Genomic DNA, 17,377 nt, shown 5'->3' on the forward strand with positions numbered 1-17,377 from the left:
TCAAGTACAAGAGAATATATTTTCACATATAAATCAGAGAGGCTGCCTTTGGTTTTTGTACAACACAGATGCTATGGTTCAGAAGGGGAACCTGTTCTTCTATTGCTTTGAGTTTAATAAGTAAGCTTTAATAAATTTTCTTGTAGCAGTTGAAAGCACTTTTTTAATAGCCTGCTGAGGTACAAACATATACTCCTTCTGTTTAAGTTGCTACATGATCTGTACAATTCCTCCAGGGGGGCAGACCTAGTAGCTACAGACACTTGCTTCCTCCTGCTGCACCTGAGATCAGGGCTACCTGCAGGACTCATGACTGCTACTTCAAAGCCTCCTTGCCCAAAAATTTACAGAGTTTCCTTGGGTCTCCTACCTCATCTACATGCATTCACACTGGAGTATTCCACCCTTCAGAACAGATTATTCTATAACTGGAAGCACCACACAGTTATTCCGAGCAAAATCCAGGTCCATGAGCTTCTGGAGACCTAGCCAATGATCACAGAAATAATACCTTAAAATTTTAATTTGCCTCCTACACCACAATATCCAGTACATAAATATAGGCTGAACATTTGTGCAATTAGTAGAGATGTCTCCTGCATTATGTAAAGCAAAACCCAAACTTACTCACAGAGCTGTGAACAACACCTTCATGTTTGATAAACAGTGGCAGCTGCATCTGCATGGTGCAGAGAAAAGGAGATAAGAAAATACTGTGTTCTGGCTATAGTAGCACACACTGCTGAACATACCCTTCTTCTGCTCATGGCACGTAGGAAAAACCAGCAGTAAAATCTTAGCACTCACAGAATTTTGGTTTATGTTCTAGTAATGTGACCAAATTAACCAGCCATATTATAAGGACTGTCAAAAATGTTATCTGATATGCAAGTGTGCCAGCAACAACACAAGCTTTAAAAGCTTAAAAGCCATTTTGAGAATTAAACAAAGATTGACAGTATCTCTATTTTGTAGTGCCAACTTTTTGAACACTTTGCATTTGTCAAGAAACATATGATGGTGTTGGCAGCAGCTCCCAGTTACCACTGGTCCCCTTTGTGAAAGCCTTTGCCTAAACAAAGAACTAGATATGGTCTCATCGTCAACAAATTTGAAGTGTCTCTGCTCTACTAGTGAATTATTGCTATCCTGTAGAAAGATAGAGAAAGACTGCAGAATTCTGAAGCACACAATAAAAGCTCTTTACAGGGTTTTTTGGCTGTTCATATGAGCTATTCTATCACTTTTCAGCAACTCCAGCTTACATTATATCTACAGACTTGCAGTAAGCTGAGATAGTCACAGTATTTAAACCTTCAAACAATCTATGCTGCAAATCTGCCAGCCTCCTGTTTGTCAGAACGTTTCATCTCAGCTAAAAATTATCAGTTCAGAGGGATAAGAGCACAGAGGTATACAGATGACTGTAATGCATTCCACCAGACAGCCTTTATGAATTTTTTAGCTGAACTTTCCTCTCTCCTTGTTTTTCTTGCCAACCACATGCAGAACACTTTAGAGACAACAGCAATTCCTTGGAGGTTTACATGTACTATTCAATTCCCACCAATAAAAATAAAAAATAAAATCTTTTTTTAAACCAAGTTTCATCTCATATTTTTCTTAATCTTAAATTATAACTGGCATCCAGTACTTGCACTGCAGAGTTGTCACATTCAATTAGCACAGCAAAAGTAGCAAACTAGAAAAAGGATTTCATTCACTTTAATTCGCTAGTTGGTTGCCACAAATACTCATCTGTAAAACATGGAATTCTGAATACTCTAGACATTATTTTCCTTCCATGAAGATGTTTGTTTACTTTGGCAGTAATTCTCTTGGGAGAAAATCTAATGACTACCACTACCAAAAAAAACCAAAACAAAAAAGAAACAGAAACTGCCACTAGCAAGCAAGAGAATATTAGACTAGTGTGCTGGTTAAACTCCAGAGCACAAAGAAGAAAAGACACAATAGATCACTGCTTTGCATTCTTGTGACCGGAACCTATATCCTTCAAGTTTCGCAGGCTTTCATGATGGAAACCAGACTTTGAATAAAACAAGAAAGCTGACCATCTCCCATACATTTTAAGATTTTTAACCTGAAAAACAAACAAACAAACAAAAACATAACATGAGGATGGGAATAAGAGAACAAAGCAAACTATTTCAACCTCTGGTATTAATTTTTCCCACTGCTTTTAATTTAATTTCAACACACAGTGATCTAAGAAAGGGTTTTTTACCCAGTTTTGGTATATCTGGGTAATTAATTTTTTTTTTAATGAGAAAAACCACCAGGAGAAAAGGTAAGCTACTATAACTCAACAGTCTGTTCACTGCTGAAAAAGACTTCCCTACCTCCTTCCTAAGGGTACATGACTATTATTTTTAGAGTTTAAAAAAATCAAGAACAGAACAGTGAATGAAGCACGTTGTTATAAATCTTCAGACCTCTTTTTCCTGTGAAATGTCAAACCTCATCATCTGCTTTTCTATATGAACAACCTGCAGTCCCAGACTGTTTACCATGTTTCCATGGGAGGAAAATGTAATTAACAAAAAGTCAGCTTTAGGGTTAAGAGGAAGCAGCTCTAGCAAAAGCATGTGAATCGTGTGTTTTGTTACCAGTTAGAACAATGTGCTGTTCCTGGAATGCATATGCAAGACCATGTCACAGTTTAGGCTGAGCAACAAAGTAGGCACATGTCAGAGACTACAGGTCAGCATACTGTGTACTTCCCTAAATATCCTGATCCCAGGCAAAATTCAGCAGATCTTTAGCAGAACACTTGCAAGCACCGCAGGACAGACACAGCTACCTAGATAGAGAAGGCTAACAGAGACCCTAGTAAAAGAAGTAGATATGCAAAACAAGAAGGAATGGTGAAACAGCCAGAGGAAACAAGAAACAGATTTTTTTTGTTGTTGTTGGCTGTAGCACTTTGGAAAAGAGGTCAAATGAAGTAGTAAATCATTACAAATGGTGAAAGGCCTATAAATATTGTGGGCGTGGAAAGAAAACTTGTTGCATTACAAGCAGGCAATTAGTCTCTACTATGCTGAGCCAATCCACAAAAGATTTTTTGAAGTCAATAATATCTGTAACACTTACTTTTAACTGTAACATGCAAAAAATAATCAAAAAAAAGCTTTGTTTGGTATTGGAATGAAAGGAAGATATTCTAATGTGCACATCTAATTGCAGCCCATATTAAAATCACAGGCATGTTTTTTTCCAACTAGCTAATAGGAGGGAAAGAGCAGATTCTACCACTGGTCAGAACTATTTTGTTTTGTATACATTAGGCTCCTGATATTCTAGTGTGTGTGTGTGTGTCCATTTACAAACTGAGGAAGCACTGAAATAGCTCTGTTTACATATCAGGTCTACATACCATATTTAAGTTTCATGACTTATGGTGTGTTCACAAAAACTGCAACACTTGTTAAGTGATATGTGAGCACTACAAAGTATGGATCCTACCCCACCAAAGACCTTTTAAAAGGAGCTAAACCCACAGACCACTCTGAAGTGCACAGCATCTCAGTACAGTCCCATTCAGTTCTTATAACCGCTAAAGGTTTTATTGTTCAAGCAAAAAAAAAAAGAACAGTGAGCCAAAATCCATCCTCATATAATAATATCCTGTTCCTAACACTGGCCAATAGAAGATGCTATTCTCCTGGGTTTATAAAAGGAAAGAACTTAAGCTGTGCATGGCAATTTCTAGAAGAGATGATAACCACTCAGGGGCAAAACCACTACCTTGATGATTCCTTTCATGTCACCCAAATGGCAGCCAGAGAAGCTGCTCTGTAACACTTACAGTTAATTTTGTCTTTATATAGTTATAGTTATTTTATATAGGTTAATGGGATTTGTCCTTATACTTTCCATTAACCAGCACTGCTGGTTAAACTCACCACACAAAATTTAACACCCACTGCATGATGCAGAACACCAGACAATATGATCGCTGTCTTTCTGGCACTGGCAAATCCAGGAGAGCTGTCAGCCCCAGCTCTCCTACAGGTCTCCCAGGTGAAGTCAATGTCAGGCACATTTGTTGGAATGAATATACAGAAGCAGGTTGATTAATAGCTGCAAAAACAATAACTTGGTTCTACCATACTGACAGCTTGCTTTGCAACATCTGTTTTTTTCAATTTACATATTATGTATAGTGATATTGCATATGGCATGGCATTTGTAATGTTTGTTGTCTAGCCTAAGGAACTCATCCCAGCTCCATGACTCTCCAGCTTCTTCAAGTCACTCAGGTGAGGCGTGGCTCTGCCAGCATGCTCCCCTCTTCCGGCAGTCTCGCTTTGGTAATCATCAGGGAACATGGAGTCCAAGACTCTCAGTACACTCTGAAGTCTGGAAAGGCAAATTTAGGGAGTTCCTGTGTTGCAAATAGGTGATGTACCTGAAAGAAGCATAACAAACACTTAGCTTGTTCTTACACATTTATTTAGACATTTATTTTCAGACAATATTACCTTCCAACTAGTCTAATCCAAAAAACGCTCTCAAGCCTTCCCTAGAACAGCTAAGAAAAAAGAAAGGAGGAAGAAATCAAGGGATTACAAGGGAGAGAAAAACATTAATGCAAGAGGGTGTAAAGGCCAAATTGTCAAAAATCAAGAAACTGGAGACTGGAGAGAGAAAACAAACTACCAAGGAGAGGCCTCAGCACTTCTTGATGGCACCAAGGTACCAGGTAAGAGATTTGACTTGGTGGAGGAGAAGCCAGAACTTGTGGTCTCAGCACACAAGGGGTTTTGTATCTGAGGCAGAAGAGCCTGCAGGATGCTTGGTTTGATTTGGTACAACTGTTCTTGCTTATATTAAAGTAGCGTGTGCCACAGGACCAGGGATCACCAAAGACCTATTGGATTCTGCAGTAAGGCAGCCAAAACCTTTCCTCATATTCAACAGGGAGATCAGGTTTCTCTCTCTAAAAGTACCTTTGTCAGAGGATGAGTCACCCTCGATAGCACGTGTCTTGTGTTTGTGGAACATTAGGCAGCTAATGCAGAATGGACACTTACTTTTTACATGATTAAAAATAGATGATCTTAACTCCATGAAAGCTGACTTAACAAACACATGCAATTGGGGTGAGTGGCTACCATGCCAGAGAGAAGCTGTCATGAAGGATGTGAGCACTCTTGTCTTTCAGTTAATTTTAAAAATACTTGTGTATGCCAAGACAGCTGTTTTGAAGGAAGAATTGCTAGAATTCAGACTTGACTTAAAAGTGAGGGACAGGGAAATTGACTGCTTACCAAAAAAAACTCAATTGAATGAGTTCCTACACACTTTGCAGAACTAGGCAGCTGGTTACAGGAGAGTGCAGTGCAGCAGTGCTTCCACCCTTGTTAGACATTGCCTGAGAACGCCCCAGGTAGAGGACAATTTCTGTTCAGGCTTGCACACAACTCAACGTCAGGTGTATGACAGGAACACAAAGGGAAACCAGATGCTACCAGTTCTGCAGCTCACCAAACTGATGTTTATGAGAACTGTGCTGTGAAGCAATTCAGTCTTCAGAGAGGAACCAGGACTCGGCCTGCAACATTTATTCAGCATGCGACCATCCGTAAGGCCTTGGTCTGCGCTCTGGATTTTTTAGCCCCCGTAAGATTGCCAAGTTCTTGAAACAAATGCCAATATAACAAGTAATTCTGGAGTGCCATGCCATAATACAGCAAAGACAAACACATATCAATTATTCTTTGATGGCGCAAATGCATTTACATATTAACTCTGCAAGATTCCCCAATATATATCCACACAGGTTCACAACCACATCAGAGATGACTGCAAATGCTAAAATAATTTTTATCCTCAATGTTTTATATGCATATAGAAAATATATACAGATTTAAGAAAAAAATAATTGCTACACTGGGTCAGACCAAAGGTCCATGGGACAGGAAGAATGAAGCTATCCAGTCATTGATAGTGGGCATGGACAGACACCTAGAGAAAAGTTCAACACGTCAAGCACATAATGACACTTTCCCCAAGTACTCACACATTTAACAGCCCTGTATGAATTCTCTTACTGCTGAGCTACAGCCTTCCCAGAGCACAGAGGCCATTGCTTTTAGCCTTTTCAGGGACACATTACATCTGTATGTGCCAAACTGTTAATTTGTTTGCATTGAACAGCTGAAAGAATGTGTGCTTCCACTGTATGGAAGGGGTAAAACCCCACCTTTGATATTGGAATACCACAGAAGCCACCATCCCGTGCCACCACACCTCAGCACGGGTTCCCGTGGGTCTCTGAAATGCCAACAAACCAGGTTTGCTGGCTGGCCCCGGGCGTGCAGGAGGAAGGGGTGACGAGCCCATGTTTCCGCAGGAGCTCTGGACGCTACAGTGCCCCACGGGACAGGGACAGGGACAGGGACAGGGACAGGGACAGGGACAGGGACAGGGACAGGGACAGGGACAGGGACAGGGACAATCCCGCAGCCCGCTCCCACAGGGACAGGGACAGGGACAGGGACACAGGGGCAGTCCCGCAGCCCGCTCCCACAGGGACAGGGACAGGGACAGGGACACAGGGGCAGTCCCGCAGCCCGCTCCCACACGGACAGGGACAGGGACACAGGGGCAGTCCCGCAGCCCGCTCCCACAGGGACAGGGACAGGGACACAGGGGCAGTCCCGCAGCCCGCTCCCACAGGGACAGGGACAGGGACAGGGACACAGGGGCAGTCCCGCAGCCCGCTCCCACAGGGACACGGACAGGGACACAGGGGCAGTCCCGCAGCCCGCTCCCACAGGGACAGGGACAGGGACAGGGACACAGGGGCAGTCCCGCAGCCCGCTCCCACAGGGACACGGGCGCACGGCGCACCCCGACCCGCTCGGGGGGCGGGGCCACCCGGGGCTGGGCGGGGCTTTGACACCCGGCCCGTCTCGTGCCGCCGCGCTTGCGCTCCACCCCCCGCCCCGCCCCGCCCCGCCCCGCCCGTGGCGCGCGGTCGTGCGTCAATGCAAATGAGCTGCGCGCGAGGCGGGGGCGGGGCGATCGCCCTCTCCCCCGCCCAGAGTGAGCGCCTGACGGGATCACGGGCGGCAGGAGAAACCGACGTCACGGCTATCCCTGCCCCGTCTGTTGGGATAAAAGCCTATCTCAGCCGCTGCCGCAGAACGAAATAAAATCTGTTTATTGCAGGTGTTTCTCCCTTTGACGTTTGGGTCGTCAAAGCCCAACGAGACCCTTCCTTGCCCAAGCGGCTCACAGGGCTGGCACCTCCCTCTGGCTGAAGTGGTAGCACCCACCCGGCCCGTCGGCGCCGGGGGGGGGGGGGCGGGCTCCCGGCCTGATGAATTATTCATGAGGGGCCGGCCCAGAGGCTCATTACCAGGGCCCGCCGGGCTGGGGCGGTGCCTGTGACGTCACCGTGACGGATGTTCCGGCGCTCTTAAGGGCGCCGCGGCGGCTCCGAGCCGGCAGCGGGGCGGGGGCGGCCGGGGGGCGGCAGGAGCCTCGCTGAGGAGACCGGGTCGCCTGCCCTGTGGAGGTACCGGCGGCCTCCCTTCCTTCCCTCCCCACCAGTGCCAGGCCCGGGAATGCCCCGCTGTTCCCCTGAGTTGCGGTGTGGCGGCTGGGGGGGTCGGACGGAAGAGTTTCTGTCCGGGGACAGTGACCTGTCCGGGCGAGTTCCTGATCTAGTGGATCCCTGTGGGTGCGACTGCAGGCGGGAAGGGCCGCCTTACCGGGGGTCCCAGTAAATGAAAAGGAAAAAGAAATCTCCGATAAAAATGGGCTTGTATCAAAAAGCTGCGATATTTTTAAAGCAGTACAGTGGCGTTGATGGGAAAGAAGAGAGCTTTATTCTATAAATAAGCTATTTTGGGACTTGCATAGTGGTTTGCGATAGGCGGGTGTTTAAACTCTCCCCCCGCCCCCCAACACTTCGCCACAAAGATTATTAATTATCTTTGTCTCTTTAGTGTGCTGAGGTGGGGGTTCACCTCTGCGCCGAGCCGCTGTCAGGGGAGCTCCCGCAGACGGCCGCCTCAGCCCCTGCCCGCCGCCGGGTCCTTCCCTCCCCGGAGCGGCCGCAGCCGCCTCGCCTCATTCCTCTGCCCCTTGCCGCCCGCTGTAGCCGGTTCGTCCGGCAGCCGGGTCGCCGCTGCCCTCCCTGTTCCTCCTCAGCGGTCGCTGCCGCGCATCATCAAAACATGCAGGATGAGCTGCTCCTGGGGGTGACACAGCAGCAGCAGCAGCCAGGCAGCGAGAGGCTGGGCAGCAGCCCCGCGTCGGGACACCCCCCTCTCGGCCACCCCTCCTCTGACTTTAAACCCTGTCTCAGCCCCCACCAGGATTTAAACAAGCAGCAAGCGCAGCAACCACAGCCGCCGCCTCCTCAGCTGAGCCAGAAGAGGAAAGAGTTTAAGCAGCAGCTCAGCAGCCCAGCCCAGCTCGGCAGCAGCCACCCCCTGAATAACCACCACCCCCCAGACTATCATCACCACCCCCCTCAGCAGCAGCAGCAGCAGTTCAGCCACCCCACTGACAAGTACCAGCAGCAGGAGCACAGGCAACAGCAGCAGCTCCAGCTCCTCAGCGCTCAGCCCCCGGAGCCGCCGCGGACGGGGGATCACTCGCACCACCGGCCCGTCGGCCCCGCCGAGCACCCGGGCGGCGCGGACAGGGGGGGTTTGGAGCGGCTCGCCCCTTCCTGCCCGGGGGGATCGGCGTCCGCGGACCCCAATGTGGGGGTGGCCGCCGCCTCCTGCGTGAATCCGCCTTCGTCTCCTCATCTGCAGGCTAGAGCCAAGCTGCCCCCCATGGAGTCCCCCCCGAACAGCCACTTACTGGGCAGCCCCGGGAACCTCCTGCCCGGCGGGCTCGGCTCCGGCTTCAGCAGCCTGCAGAGCCCGGAGATCCCCAGCCCCCATCACCAGAGCGGGGGCGGCTCCTCCTCGGCGGCTTCCCCTCCTCCTCCGCCGCTGCCCGGCTTCGGCACCCCCTGGTCGGTGCAGACCTCGTCGCCGCCTCCGCAGCAAACGCAGCAGCCTCCGGTCTCCAGCGGCGGCGGCGGGCAGATCAGCGCGATGCCACCCCCGAGCCCGGAGTCCGAGACCAGCTTCTACCCGGGGATCCCGTCATCGATCAACCCCGCTTTCTTCCAGAGCTTCTCGCCGGTGTCGCCTCACAACCCCTGCGCCGGGCCCTTCAGCAGCCCCTTCTCGGCCGCCGCCCCCCCGCCGCCGCCGCAGATGAATTTACCTCAGCAGCAGCAGCAGCAACAGCAGAACCGGAGATCCCCTGTGAGCCCCCAGCTCCAGCACCAACACCAGGCGGCGGCTGCCGCCGCCGCCTTCCTGCAGCAGAGAAACTCCTACAACCACCACCAGGTACCGGGCGGCGGCCGCAGCGGGGAGCCCCAGGGCGGGGAAGGGGGACGCGGGGAAGGGACGGAGGCTCCGCTGCCCTCGGTTGGCCGGCCGCGGCAGCCGGGCAGCTTCCTTCTCGCCGGCGCCGGGCGAGGCTGCGCGGCGGTGACAGCCCGGCGGGACCGCGGCGGCAGGGCGGGGCCGGCCCGGCGGGAGGGAGGGCACCTGCGCCCCCCGCCCGGTGGCGCCGGGCGGCCGGAGGGGTCGGCCCGGAGAGGTCTGTGGACAGCAGCCGCCCCTTTCCCGGCCGCTCTCCCCGCCTGTTGTGGGAGGCAGGTGCCGGGGTGGCTCTTCTTGCCCTCCTTGGTGCGCCGTCGCCTCCCGAGGGACGCTGGGGTTTTACTTGGGACGAGCAAAGAGGGTTTGCGCTTAAAAAAACAAGATCTCAACCGCTGCTGTTGGTGCTGGGAGTTCTGCCGTGAAAACGCCCCCCCTTGTCCCCCCGAACTGCCCGCGGCGGGCGCAGTGTCCCCGGAACAACGAGCCTGACAGCTCCGGCCGGCGCCGCCCCCGGGCAGCCCCTTCCCCAGCCGCGGGCCGGCCCTCGACCGGCTCGGTCGGACGGGCACAGGTCGCCGAGAGGAGGGTCAGATACGAAAGTTGACACCGTGCTGCCTTTCAGGGCTTTTGACAGACGTTGCTTGAATGTGTATCTGAGGACAGCGCAATGTTTAAAGTTCTGTAACCAATTTTAATCGAGAGGTTTAACAATCCCGTGTTAAAATGGAAGTTTACGTTTCTTCCTGGAACAGAATATTATAAGAAATGAGTGAGAAGGAAATCCGTGTTAATATTACCAGCTGTTGCATTATACGCCCATTTTGCTCCATTAATTTGCTCATTTATGAAAGGCTGAAGTTACATAGGCCTCATCTTAATTTCTTTTTCATTCTGGTATTAAATCCGTTCAGATTTAATCAGTGGCGCTTCATTTGTATCAGAACTGGAATCTCACATAGTGTGCCTGTTGAAGACCTGATTACGATGCATTATGATTAGGAGCTAGTTGTCCTTAACATTTATAATAACCTTCTTCAAACAAATTCCAGGCAATTCTCCAACAGTGAGGTGTACAGGAATTTTCTCTCACAAGTTGTGGGTATACTTAAACAGTGCCATGACAGCATAGCTAGCAATATTAGAGGCTTGGTAACATTTGGCATTATCTCTTAAGGTTTGTTTCACAATAGAGTGCCTGCCTCTCCCAAAATTCCAGAACAAGTATTCAAGTTTTACAATGTAATTATCTATAATTATATAGAATAGGATGTTTTCCTGGTCACTTGACCAAGAGTGACTTTAGTGGTTTTTTGGTTTTTCTGGTGGTGGGGGTGTTGTTACAATTTTATCTTTCTGTCTTCAGAAAGTTCTCTTTTACCTGATGCATAGCATATTGACATGCTTTAAATTTTTAAGTTATTAGAATGCAAGTTGAGGGTTGCTTGCAGCTAAGTTTAGAGGTAAAAGTACTGTGTTTTCACTTAACAGAACTGAATTTAGAATCATCACACACACCCCCACTCCATTTCTATGTTTGAGGAGAAGCATTTCCAAGAACAGTCAGATTTGAGACTACTAAAGATAAATACAGTTCTTCACTGTCAGTCATGCTCAGTGGGTCCACCTCTTGGTAATATGACAACCACTATAGGTCACTTTTTAGCAGAAGTTTTTCTTATGAATAAAAAACTTAATCCTTTAAAAATTGTCTTTCTAAAAAATGCTTCCATTTTCATATTAGAGAATATAATGCACTTACAAGTGCATTTAGGTAGGTGTAAAGTACATAATATCTAGATAGGAGAAGAAATCATCAAAAAAAATTCTAGAGTACACCCTGCCGAATCCCACGGATTCATTACTCCGGAAATTACTCCATTCATTACTCCAGAAACATTTGAGCAGTGGCTTCAGAATAATGCATTTTAATGGAAATGTTAAGATAGCTCCTTCAAACAAATTCTCTGTACAATAGTCAGTGCTCTTTTTGCTCTTATATGGTAATACTTAGACAATGATATTCAAAATACTGGAGTGGGGGGAATTAAATCTGCCATTTGAATTTTAATTTTTAAATTTCTACTCACTGTAGTGAAATACTACTACTCACTGAGTAGAAAGAAAAATACTATTTTAATAATATTTTTTTATTTATTTGAAATTCTTTTGTTACTATTGTAGAGATCTCATCATATAACAGCAAGTAATGTATGATAAAAACTGGTTTCAGGGCTTTTTGGAAATTGGTTTTATACCCTGGAATTTTTCTTCTGTGTAGCTTTAAAAATGCTACCAGTCACTAAAATTATCATAATGATAAAAATTATAATCAAAATTGCCTGCACAAGTACTGCAGCATTTTTGGGGGAGACATATGGGAGAGTAGGAGTGACTTTTTTTTTTTTTAAATGAAGCTGCATTTTCTTCCTTGTTTCAGTACCTAATTTACGTGTTATCAGAAGAGAGTGATGTATAGAAATCTCTGCGCATTGCTTACTCGGTGGTTGGTTGTTTTGGGGTTTGGGTTTTTAAGTAGAAAATAATTTCAAGTGTTTTCAGTATAATAGAAATTAATCTTTCTTTTTTAGCCTCTTCTGAAGCAGTCACCCTGGAGCAATCAGAGCAGTGGCTGGAGCACAGGAAATATATCCTGGGGAGGAATGCATGGCAGAGACCATCGTAGAACTGGAACCATGGGAATCCCAGGAACTATGAACCAGATCTCTCCTTTGAAGAAGCCCTTTTCTGGTAATGTCATAGCTCCTCCTAAATTTACTCGCTCTACTCCATCACTGACACCAAAATCGTGGATTGAAGATAATGTTTTCCGAACTGACACCAACAGTAATACTCTCCTTCCTTTGCAGGTAAGGATGGTATACCTGGTGTGTTCATAGTCTTGCATAGCATTTTTACTTGATTCATTTTAAATGAGAACTAAACAGTGGTTGCAGTCCTGATACTTGGTTTGACAATTCTGTTTCTGTATTATTTTTAGTCATAAATTGCAATTAATCCACACGTTTTGAGTGTGTTCAGCAATATATGATTCTCACATTTTAATAAGAATATTGAATGTCAATAAACATACAAACTATAGGCACTGATGAAGCAATAAAACATGGTATGTTTAATCCAGCTAGTATTTTCTGCCTATGGTAAGGCTCATATTCTTATAAACTCCTTTAAACCTCAGGGTATTTTTTGCTTGCTTTGTCCTTCTACTTAGGTTTTCTTACTTCTGTAGATAGTTCTAAAGTCTTTGTCATGTTCATCTTTTACTGGTATTCTAGGCTGTTTGCTAGTGTGTCAGCAAGATTTTTTCCTCCACATTGTAGCACCTTTTGTCTGGAGGCCCTGTGATTTAGAAGTGTTAAATGTAAGGATGTGTCATAGAACTAAAGGTCTGGATTCACCTTCTGAATTTCGCCAGTGGAATCTTACTTGACTTTAAGTCAGTCAACTTATTTAGTAATCTCTTGGTAAAAAGTTATTTTTCCCATTTTTACCTATATTGAGTTATTCTGTGTTAGTGGAGGCCTTTATTTTTCATAATTATGACAGATTAGAGCTGTCTTTGCATAAATGGCAATCTAATGCTTATGTAGCTGAAGTAGTGACCAAAGGTGCTGCTTGGGATCAGACTTCCCTTTAGAGTTCTGGGTTTTCATACCATTTTTTCTGGTGAATTTGGTACAGGAGGCCATATCCTGACTCTATCCAGGTGCACTTTGATACTTGCAGTGTTTTTGATGCTTACTTGATTTTTTGACTTGCCAAAGTTATGCTGAAACATATGCATTTGGACCTGATACTGTCAAGACAGATTCCATTAAGCAGCCTTGCTAGATGGAATATCGTAGTTGAATTGTCTTTTGTGTGGGTAGAAAGATGGGAGAAAAAAATGGGGTATTCTTCAGGGATTGTATTCTACTGAGGAAAACAGATTGCAGATAGATAATGCTTTGCAGAGCAGGGCAGCAAAAATAGTAGAAATTAAATACTGAAATCTGTCCCAAAGGTGTTAACCTAAGGAAGAGATTTAAAAATATTAATGCCATCATACGTTGAAACTGCTGTAGTATATACACTAGAATTCATACATGGCTGAGCACACAGGCTGTGAATGTATTTGCTCATCCAGTATGCCTTACAAGTCCATGTCACCAATACCTTGACCTTCCAGAAGCTTCTACAGCAGTTTTCAAGTATCGGTGAACTCCTTTTGTGTCTGAACAAGTGTCCTCTGCATTTAGACTTTCGTCTAAGTAACTTGTATGTAATAAGCTAGGAAAGAAATCCTTTTAACTTTATAATACCTTAATGTTTCTGTGTAAGGGTTGGGGGATTTTTTTAAAGGCATAATATCAAAGTAGGAAGTTGGGCAATCTTAATTGTTGGTTACACCTATGAACACCAGACCTACCAATTAAATAGGCCTGTTTGGCTATATTTATGCTGTTGGTCTGTCTATGCTTAAATCTCCCTGACGTGTATAAAGTCGTAGTTGCAGAACACAGTAAAAATAAACCTCTTTGGAGGGTTGCAATGTTATCTACTGATATTGTGGAAACACTATACATTTCCGTAAATTATTTTGCTGCACTGTCATGTTCTTATTTTTCAGTTAGTACATATTGTTATATGATTAATTCCTTGTGATGATTATTACATTTTGCAAGTCATAATGAAAAAGTTAAGTAGAACTTAGAGTTTGTGCTTCTTTTCATCAGAACTTGTTGGCAATTTCAATGCTGTCAAACACCCATCTTGCTGATTTGTACTGTGCTTGTCTCCTTCCATAAAAGGCTGTGGTATTTAGATTGAGGATTCTTAAAGATACAGTAGCAATACTAAAAAACTAGTACAAACTAAATTTTGTGCTGTTTGGAAAGTCTAGCACAAAAGCATTTATGTGCATGTAGAAGTTATCTATCTCTTCCAAGCTTCCACAGAGCAAACACATAGATCTTAGCATGTATGTTGGATGCATACTGCATCATTCACAGTTCTGCAGAATACCTTTTTCTCTGGGATTACGGCAGTAACAGTTTTGTAGGGGAGGGGACAAAGCGCCTCTCTTCTAAACTTTAGCTAACTCAAAATTAAGTTAAAAACTGGCTTTTATAAGCCAGTGCTCTCAGGGACTTTGTTTAATCTTCAACATTCAGCTACCATTTTTAAAAAATGCTATATATTTTTGCAAAGTTCAGATAGCATTCAGCACATCAACTACTCATCCATTTTCTGAAAAAACACATACTCCATGCAAACATGATAATCCACAGGGGAATTGTATGCAAATTTGAAGCTTTGCCCTTCCATCAAACTTCTTTATTCTTTGGTGTTTGCGTTGCTAGGTAGGCCCCAGAATAGAACTGGCATCAATTCTGATGAAAAAAACATTTCATGACATTAAACTAAAACACAAATGACAATGAATGTCATTACTGAGAACTGAGTAAACTATTACAAGTATTGCTTGTAGGGATGAAAGCCGATTTTCTGTACTTCTTAGTTAAAACTGAAACATATCCCATATGAAGTTGAATTTACAATGGCTGCATTAGTTGCTGCAAATCTGCTTTTGCTTGAAGAAGTTATGAAAGATATCTCTTAGGATTTTTTACAACTTCAGCTGTTTGTTTTGGTTTTAAGTAAAAATAATGAATCATGATAACACTGATTTAAATGTGAGCAAATAGCCAATTTTTTCTTATGTGCCTCACTGTTAGAAGCTTTTCTGCCTTTCTCAGGATTTTAAGACAGACAAAATTACATCTACAGGTTTTATGTCTATGAAAGAACTGTATTTGATGCAGTTTGTATTAAGTTCAGCCATCCTGCTTCCACCACTGTAGGTACTCCATATAGGGAAGGATTGTTGCCTTGCACTTGAATCATTAAAGGAACAGTTAGAAATCTTGTCAAGTATTGACACCGTACAAGTTAAGCATTTAATTGAGGGGCCTATTTCTCTCTCCTTAGAGACAATCTAGGTTCCTTATTTAGGTAATCTAATACTCTAGAAGAACATACCTGGCACCACTGACCTTACGCAGCCTCTGGGATTCCACTTTAGGCACTTACATTGCATTTCAGGAAGTCAGATGATATGAATAGTCTCTTTTATTCCCTTTTTTGTACCTAAAGTACAAAAAAAGTTCCCGATTATAGGGTACAAAGTTGAAAATATATTTCTAAACTTCTATGCAAGTGTTTTTTCCCCAAAAAACATATTACAGGCCTATCTGTGGACAAAACCTAAGGACAAAAATCAGTTTTTTGTATATCCACTTTTTTGATTTACACTGCATGTATGAGGAAAATAATTAACTATTTCTAAATTTGTACTTTTTCTATTTGAGAATTGCAGTTTCTGCTAACTCTTTTCATTGCAAGCTTAGTTTTTCTTACCATCTTTCAAATAATCTTAAAACCTGTTAAAAATGTTTAACGCTACATAGCAGTGTTCAACTACTATTGTTCTAGTAAAACCACTGCATTCTATGAACATTAATCTAATTTCTGGGTCTCTTTTGAATTAAGGAAATACACTGTGTTTCTGGGTGGTTTTCACCTTGATTTGTCCTTCCTGTTTGTTCAGACAAACAGTGTGTAATGTTCATGGGCCTGAAAGCTGAATGTTCTTATTCTGTTTTTTAACATAGCTCTCCAACTGGGGATTGGTATAGTGAGGTAGTGTCTTGCACAATTGCAAGATTTTCTTCTTCTATTTGAAACGTGCTCAAGTTTTCAAAGAAAGCAAATTACATTATAAACAAAATGAGATTTAAAGTCGCATGTCACAACAGGTGTTAATTTTAGATACTTAATTTAAGTTACTGTCATGTTCTTCTGCCTTAGATTCGCTTCCATTTGGAAAATTTCAAATTTTCAATGTGACTGTTTCAGTATAATTTCATAAAGCTTAATATTTTCAGTGGCTAATCTAGTGAATATTAGGTGAAGACCAGGTTGTTAAAGTTGGGTTCTTGCTGTGTGTAGAGTCTTAAATGCCTAAGTGTGGCCCATTTTTCAGAAGTGCTGAGTGTTTGGCAGCTGATGGTAAACTTGAAGGCATTGAGATTACCTAGCTGCAGAGTTTTCTTACTCTTCAGAGTACTATAATTGTCCAAACACTGATCTATAAGCCAGGCTTTACCAGTTTGTTTTTACAGAGGCTAGAATTTTATTGAGGCTGGAACAAAGTGTCAGAGTTTTTAATGCAGTGGGTTGATTGCCTGGCACTGATTAATATAACATAGAACCAGATACTTGTGATTGAGGACCATACTGGGGATATCTCTGATTGGGGAAAGCAGTCTATGGCCATGCTTTTAACTTCAGGATCACAATCTTTGAATAAATAGTATTAGCAGCTACACAGATTAGCCATTCAAAGCAGTCAATTAGTGGGAAGTTTGTAGGTCTTACCATGCAAGTGTTTTTGTGACTTCATATGATACAAGGCTTTTCTCCTTTTATTTAAATTTTCTTGAGTTATGCAGCTCATTCTAATAATGAAATACAAAATCAGAGTTAGAAAAATTCAACAAAATATTTCACAGCCATGATAGTATAGCAGTGAGTATATGATGGGTATCTTACCTCCCCTTGTTCTCAGAGTTAAAATTAATGTGTTCTCACCTAAGATCCATCCAAAAGTACATTTTCTATAGGTGCTGATGTATTTGCATTTAAGTACTCAAGACTGTATAGATATTTCTGGATGTGGGGCAGGGGTGTGAGGAGCCCAAAACTTGAATAACAACTTCCCTTTCAAATTTCTAAATGTCTCTTTAAATATTTCATTGAAACTATTAATATACAAACTTTCTAAATTTGCTGTGTAAGTCAAGATTGGCGTGACTTTAATCATCTACATAGTCTGGTGCCTGGTTGTTTCCAGGTTATGAATGCATATTCTTGAGTAGAAGTAC

General features: G+C 44.0%; 1 protein-coding gene and 2 long non-coding RNA genes across 4 annotated transcripts in view; 1 reads left to right on the forward strand and 2 right to left on the reverse strand.

The window, feature by feature from the left end:
• Nucleotides 1-1,711: 1,711 nt before the first annotated feature.
• On the reverse strand, nucleotides 1,712-4,431 carry LOC116183534 (uncharacterized). Its single transcript, XR_004148170.2, has 2 exons — nucleotides 3,930-4,431; nucleotides 1,712-2,104 (listed from the first exon to the last, which is right to left on the reverse strand). It is a non-coding gene; the product is annotated as an uncharacterized LOC116183534 (long non-coding RNA).
• Nucleotides 4,432-7,842: 3,411 nt separating this feature from the next.
• LOC110484058 (uncharacterized) lies at nucleotides 7,843-8,926 on the reverse strand. The gene is made up of 2 exons (XR_002467684.3): nucleotides 8,854-8,926; nucleotides 7,843-8,234 (listed from the first exon to the last, which is right to left on the reverse strand). It is a non-coding gene; the product is annotated as an uncharacterized LOC110484058 (long non-coding RNA).
• The window catches only part of CPEB2 (cytoplasmic polyadenylation element binding protein 2), a 50,492-nt gene continuing 41,331 nt past the window's right edge, over nucleotides 8,217-17,377 (forward strand). For both annotated transcript variants that reach the window (XM_021554411.3, XM_021554412.3), the window contains exons 1-2: nucleotides 8,217-9,395; nucleotides 12,023-12,301. In XM_021554411.3, the coding sequence (XP_021410086.2) occupies nucleotides 8,217-9,395; nucleotides 12,023-12,301 (1,458 nt within the window). The remainder of the gene's footprint in view (nucleotides 9,396-12,022; nucleotides 12,302-17,377) is intronic.

This window comes from Lonchura striata, chromosome 4, assembly GCF_046129695.1.
Source record: "Lonchura striata isolate bLonStr1 chromosome 4, bLonStr1.mat, whole genome shotgun sequence".
Classification (NCBI taxonomy): Eukaryota; Metazoa; Chordata; class Aves; order Passeriformes; family Estrildidae; genus Lonchura; species Lonchura striata.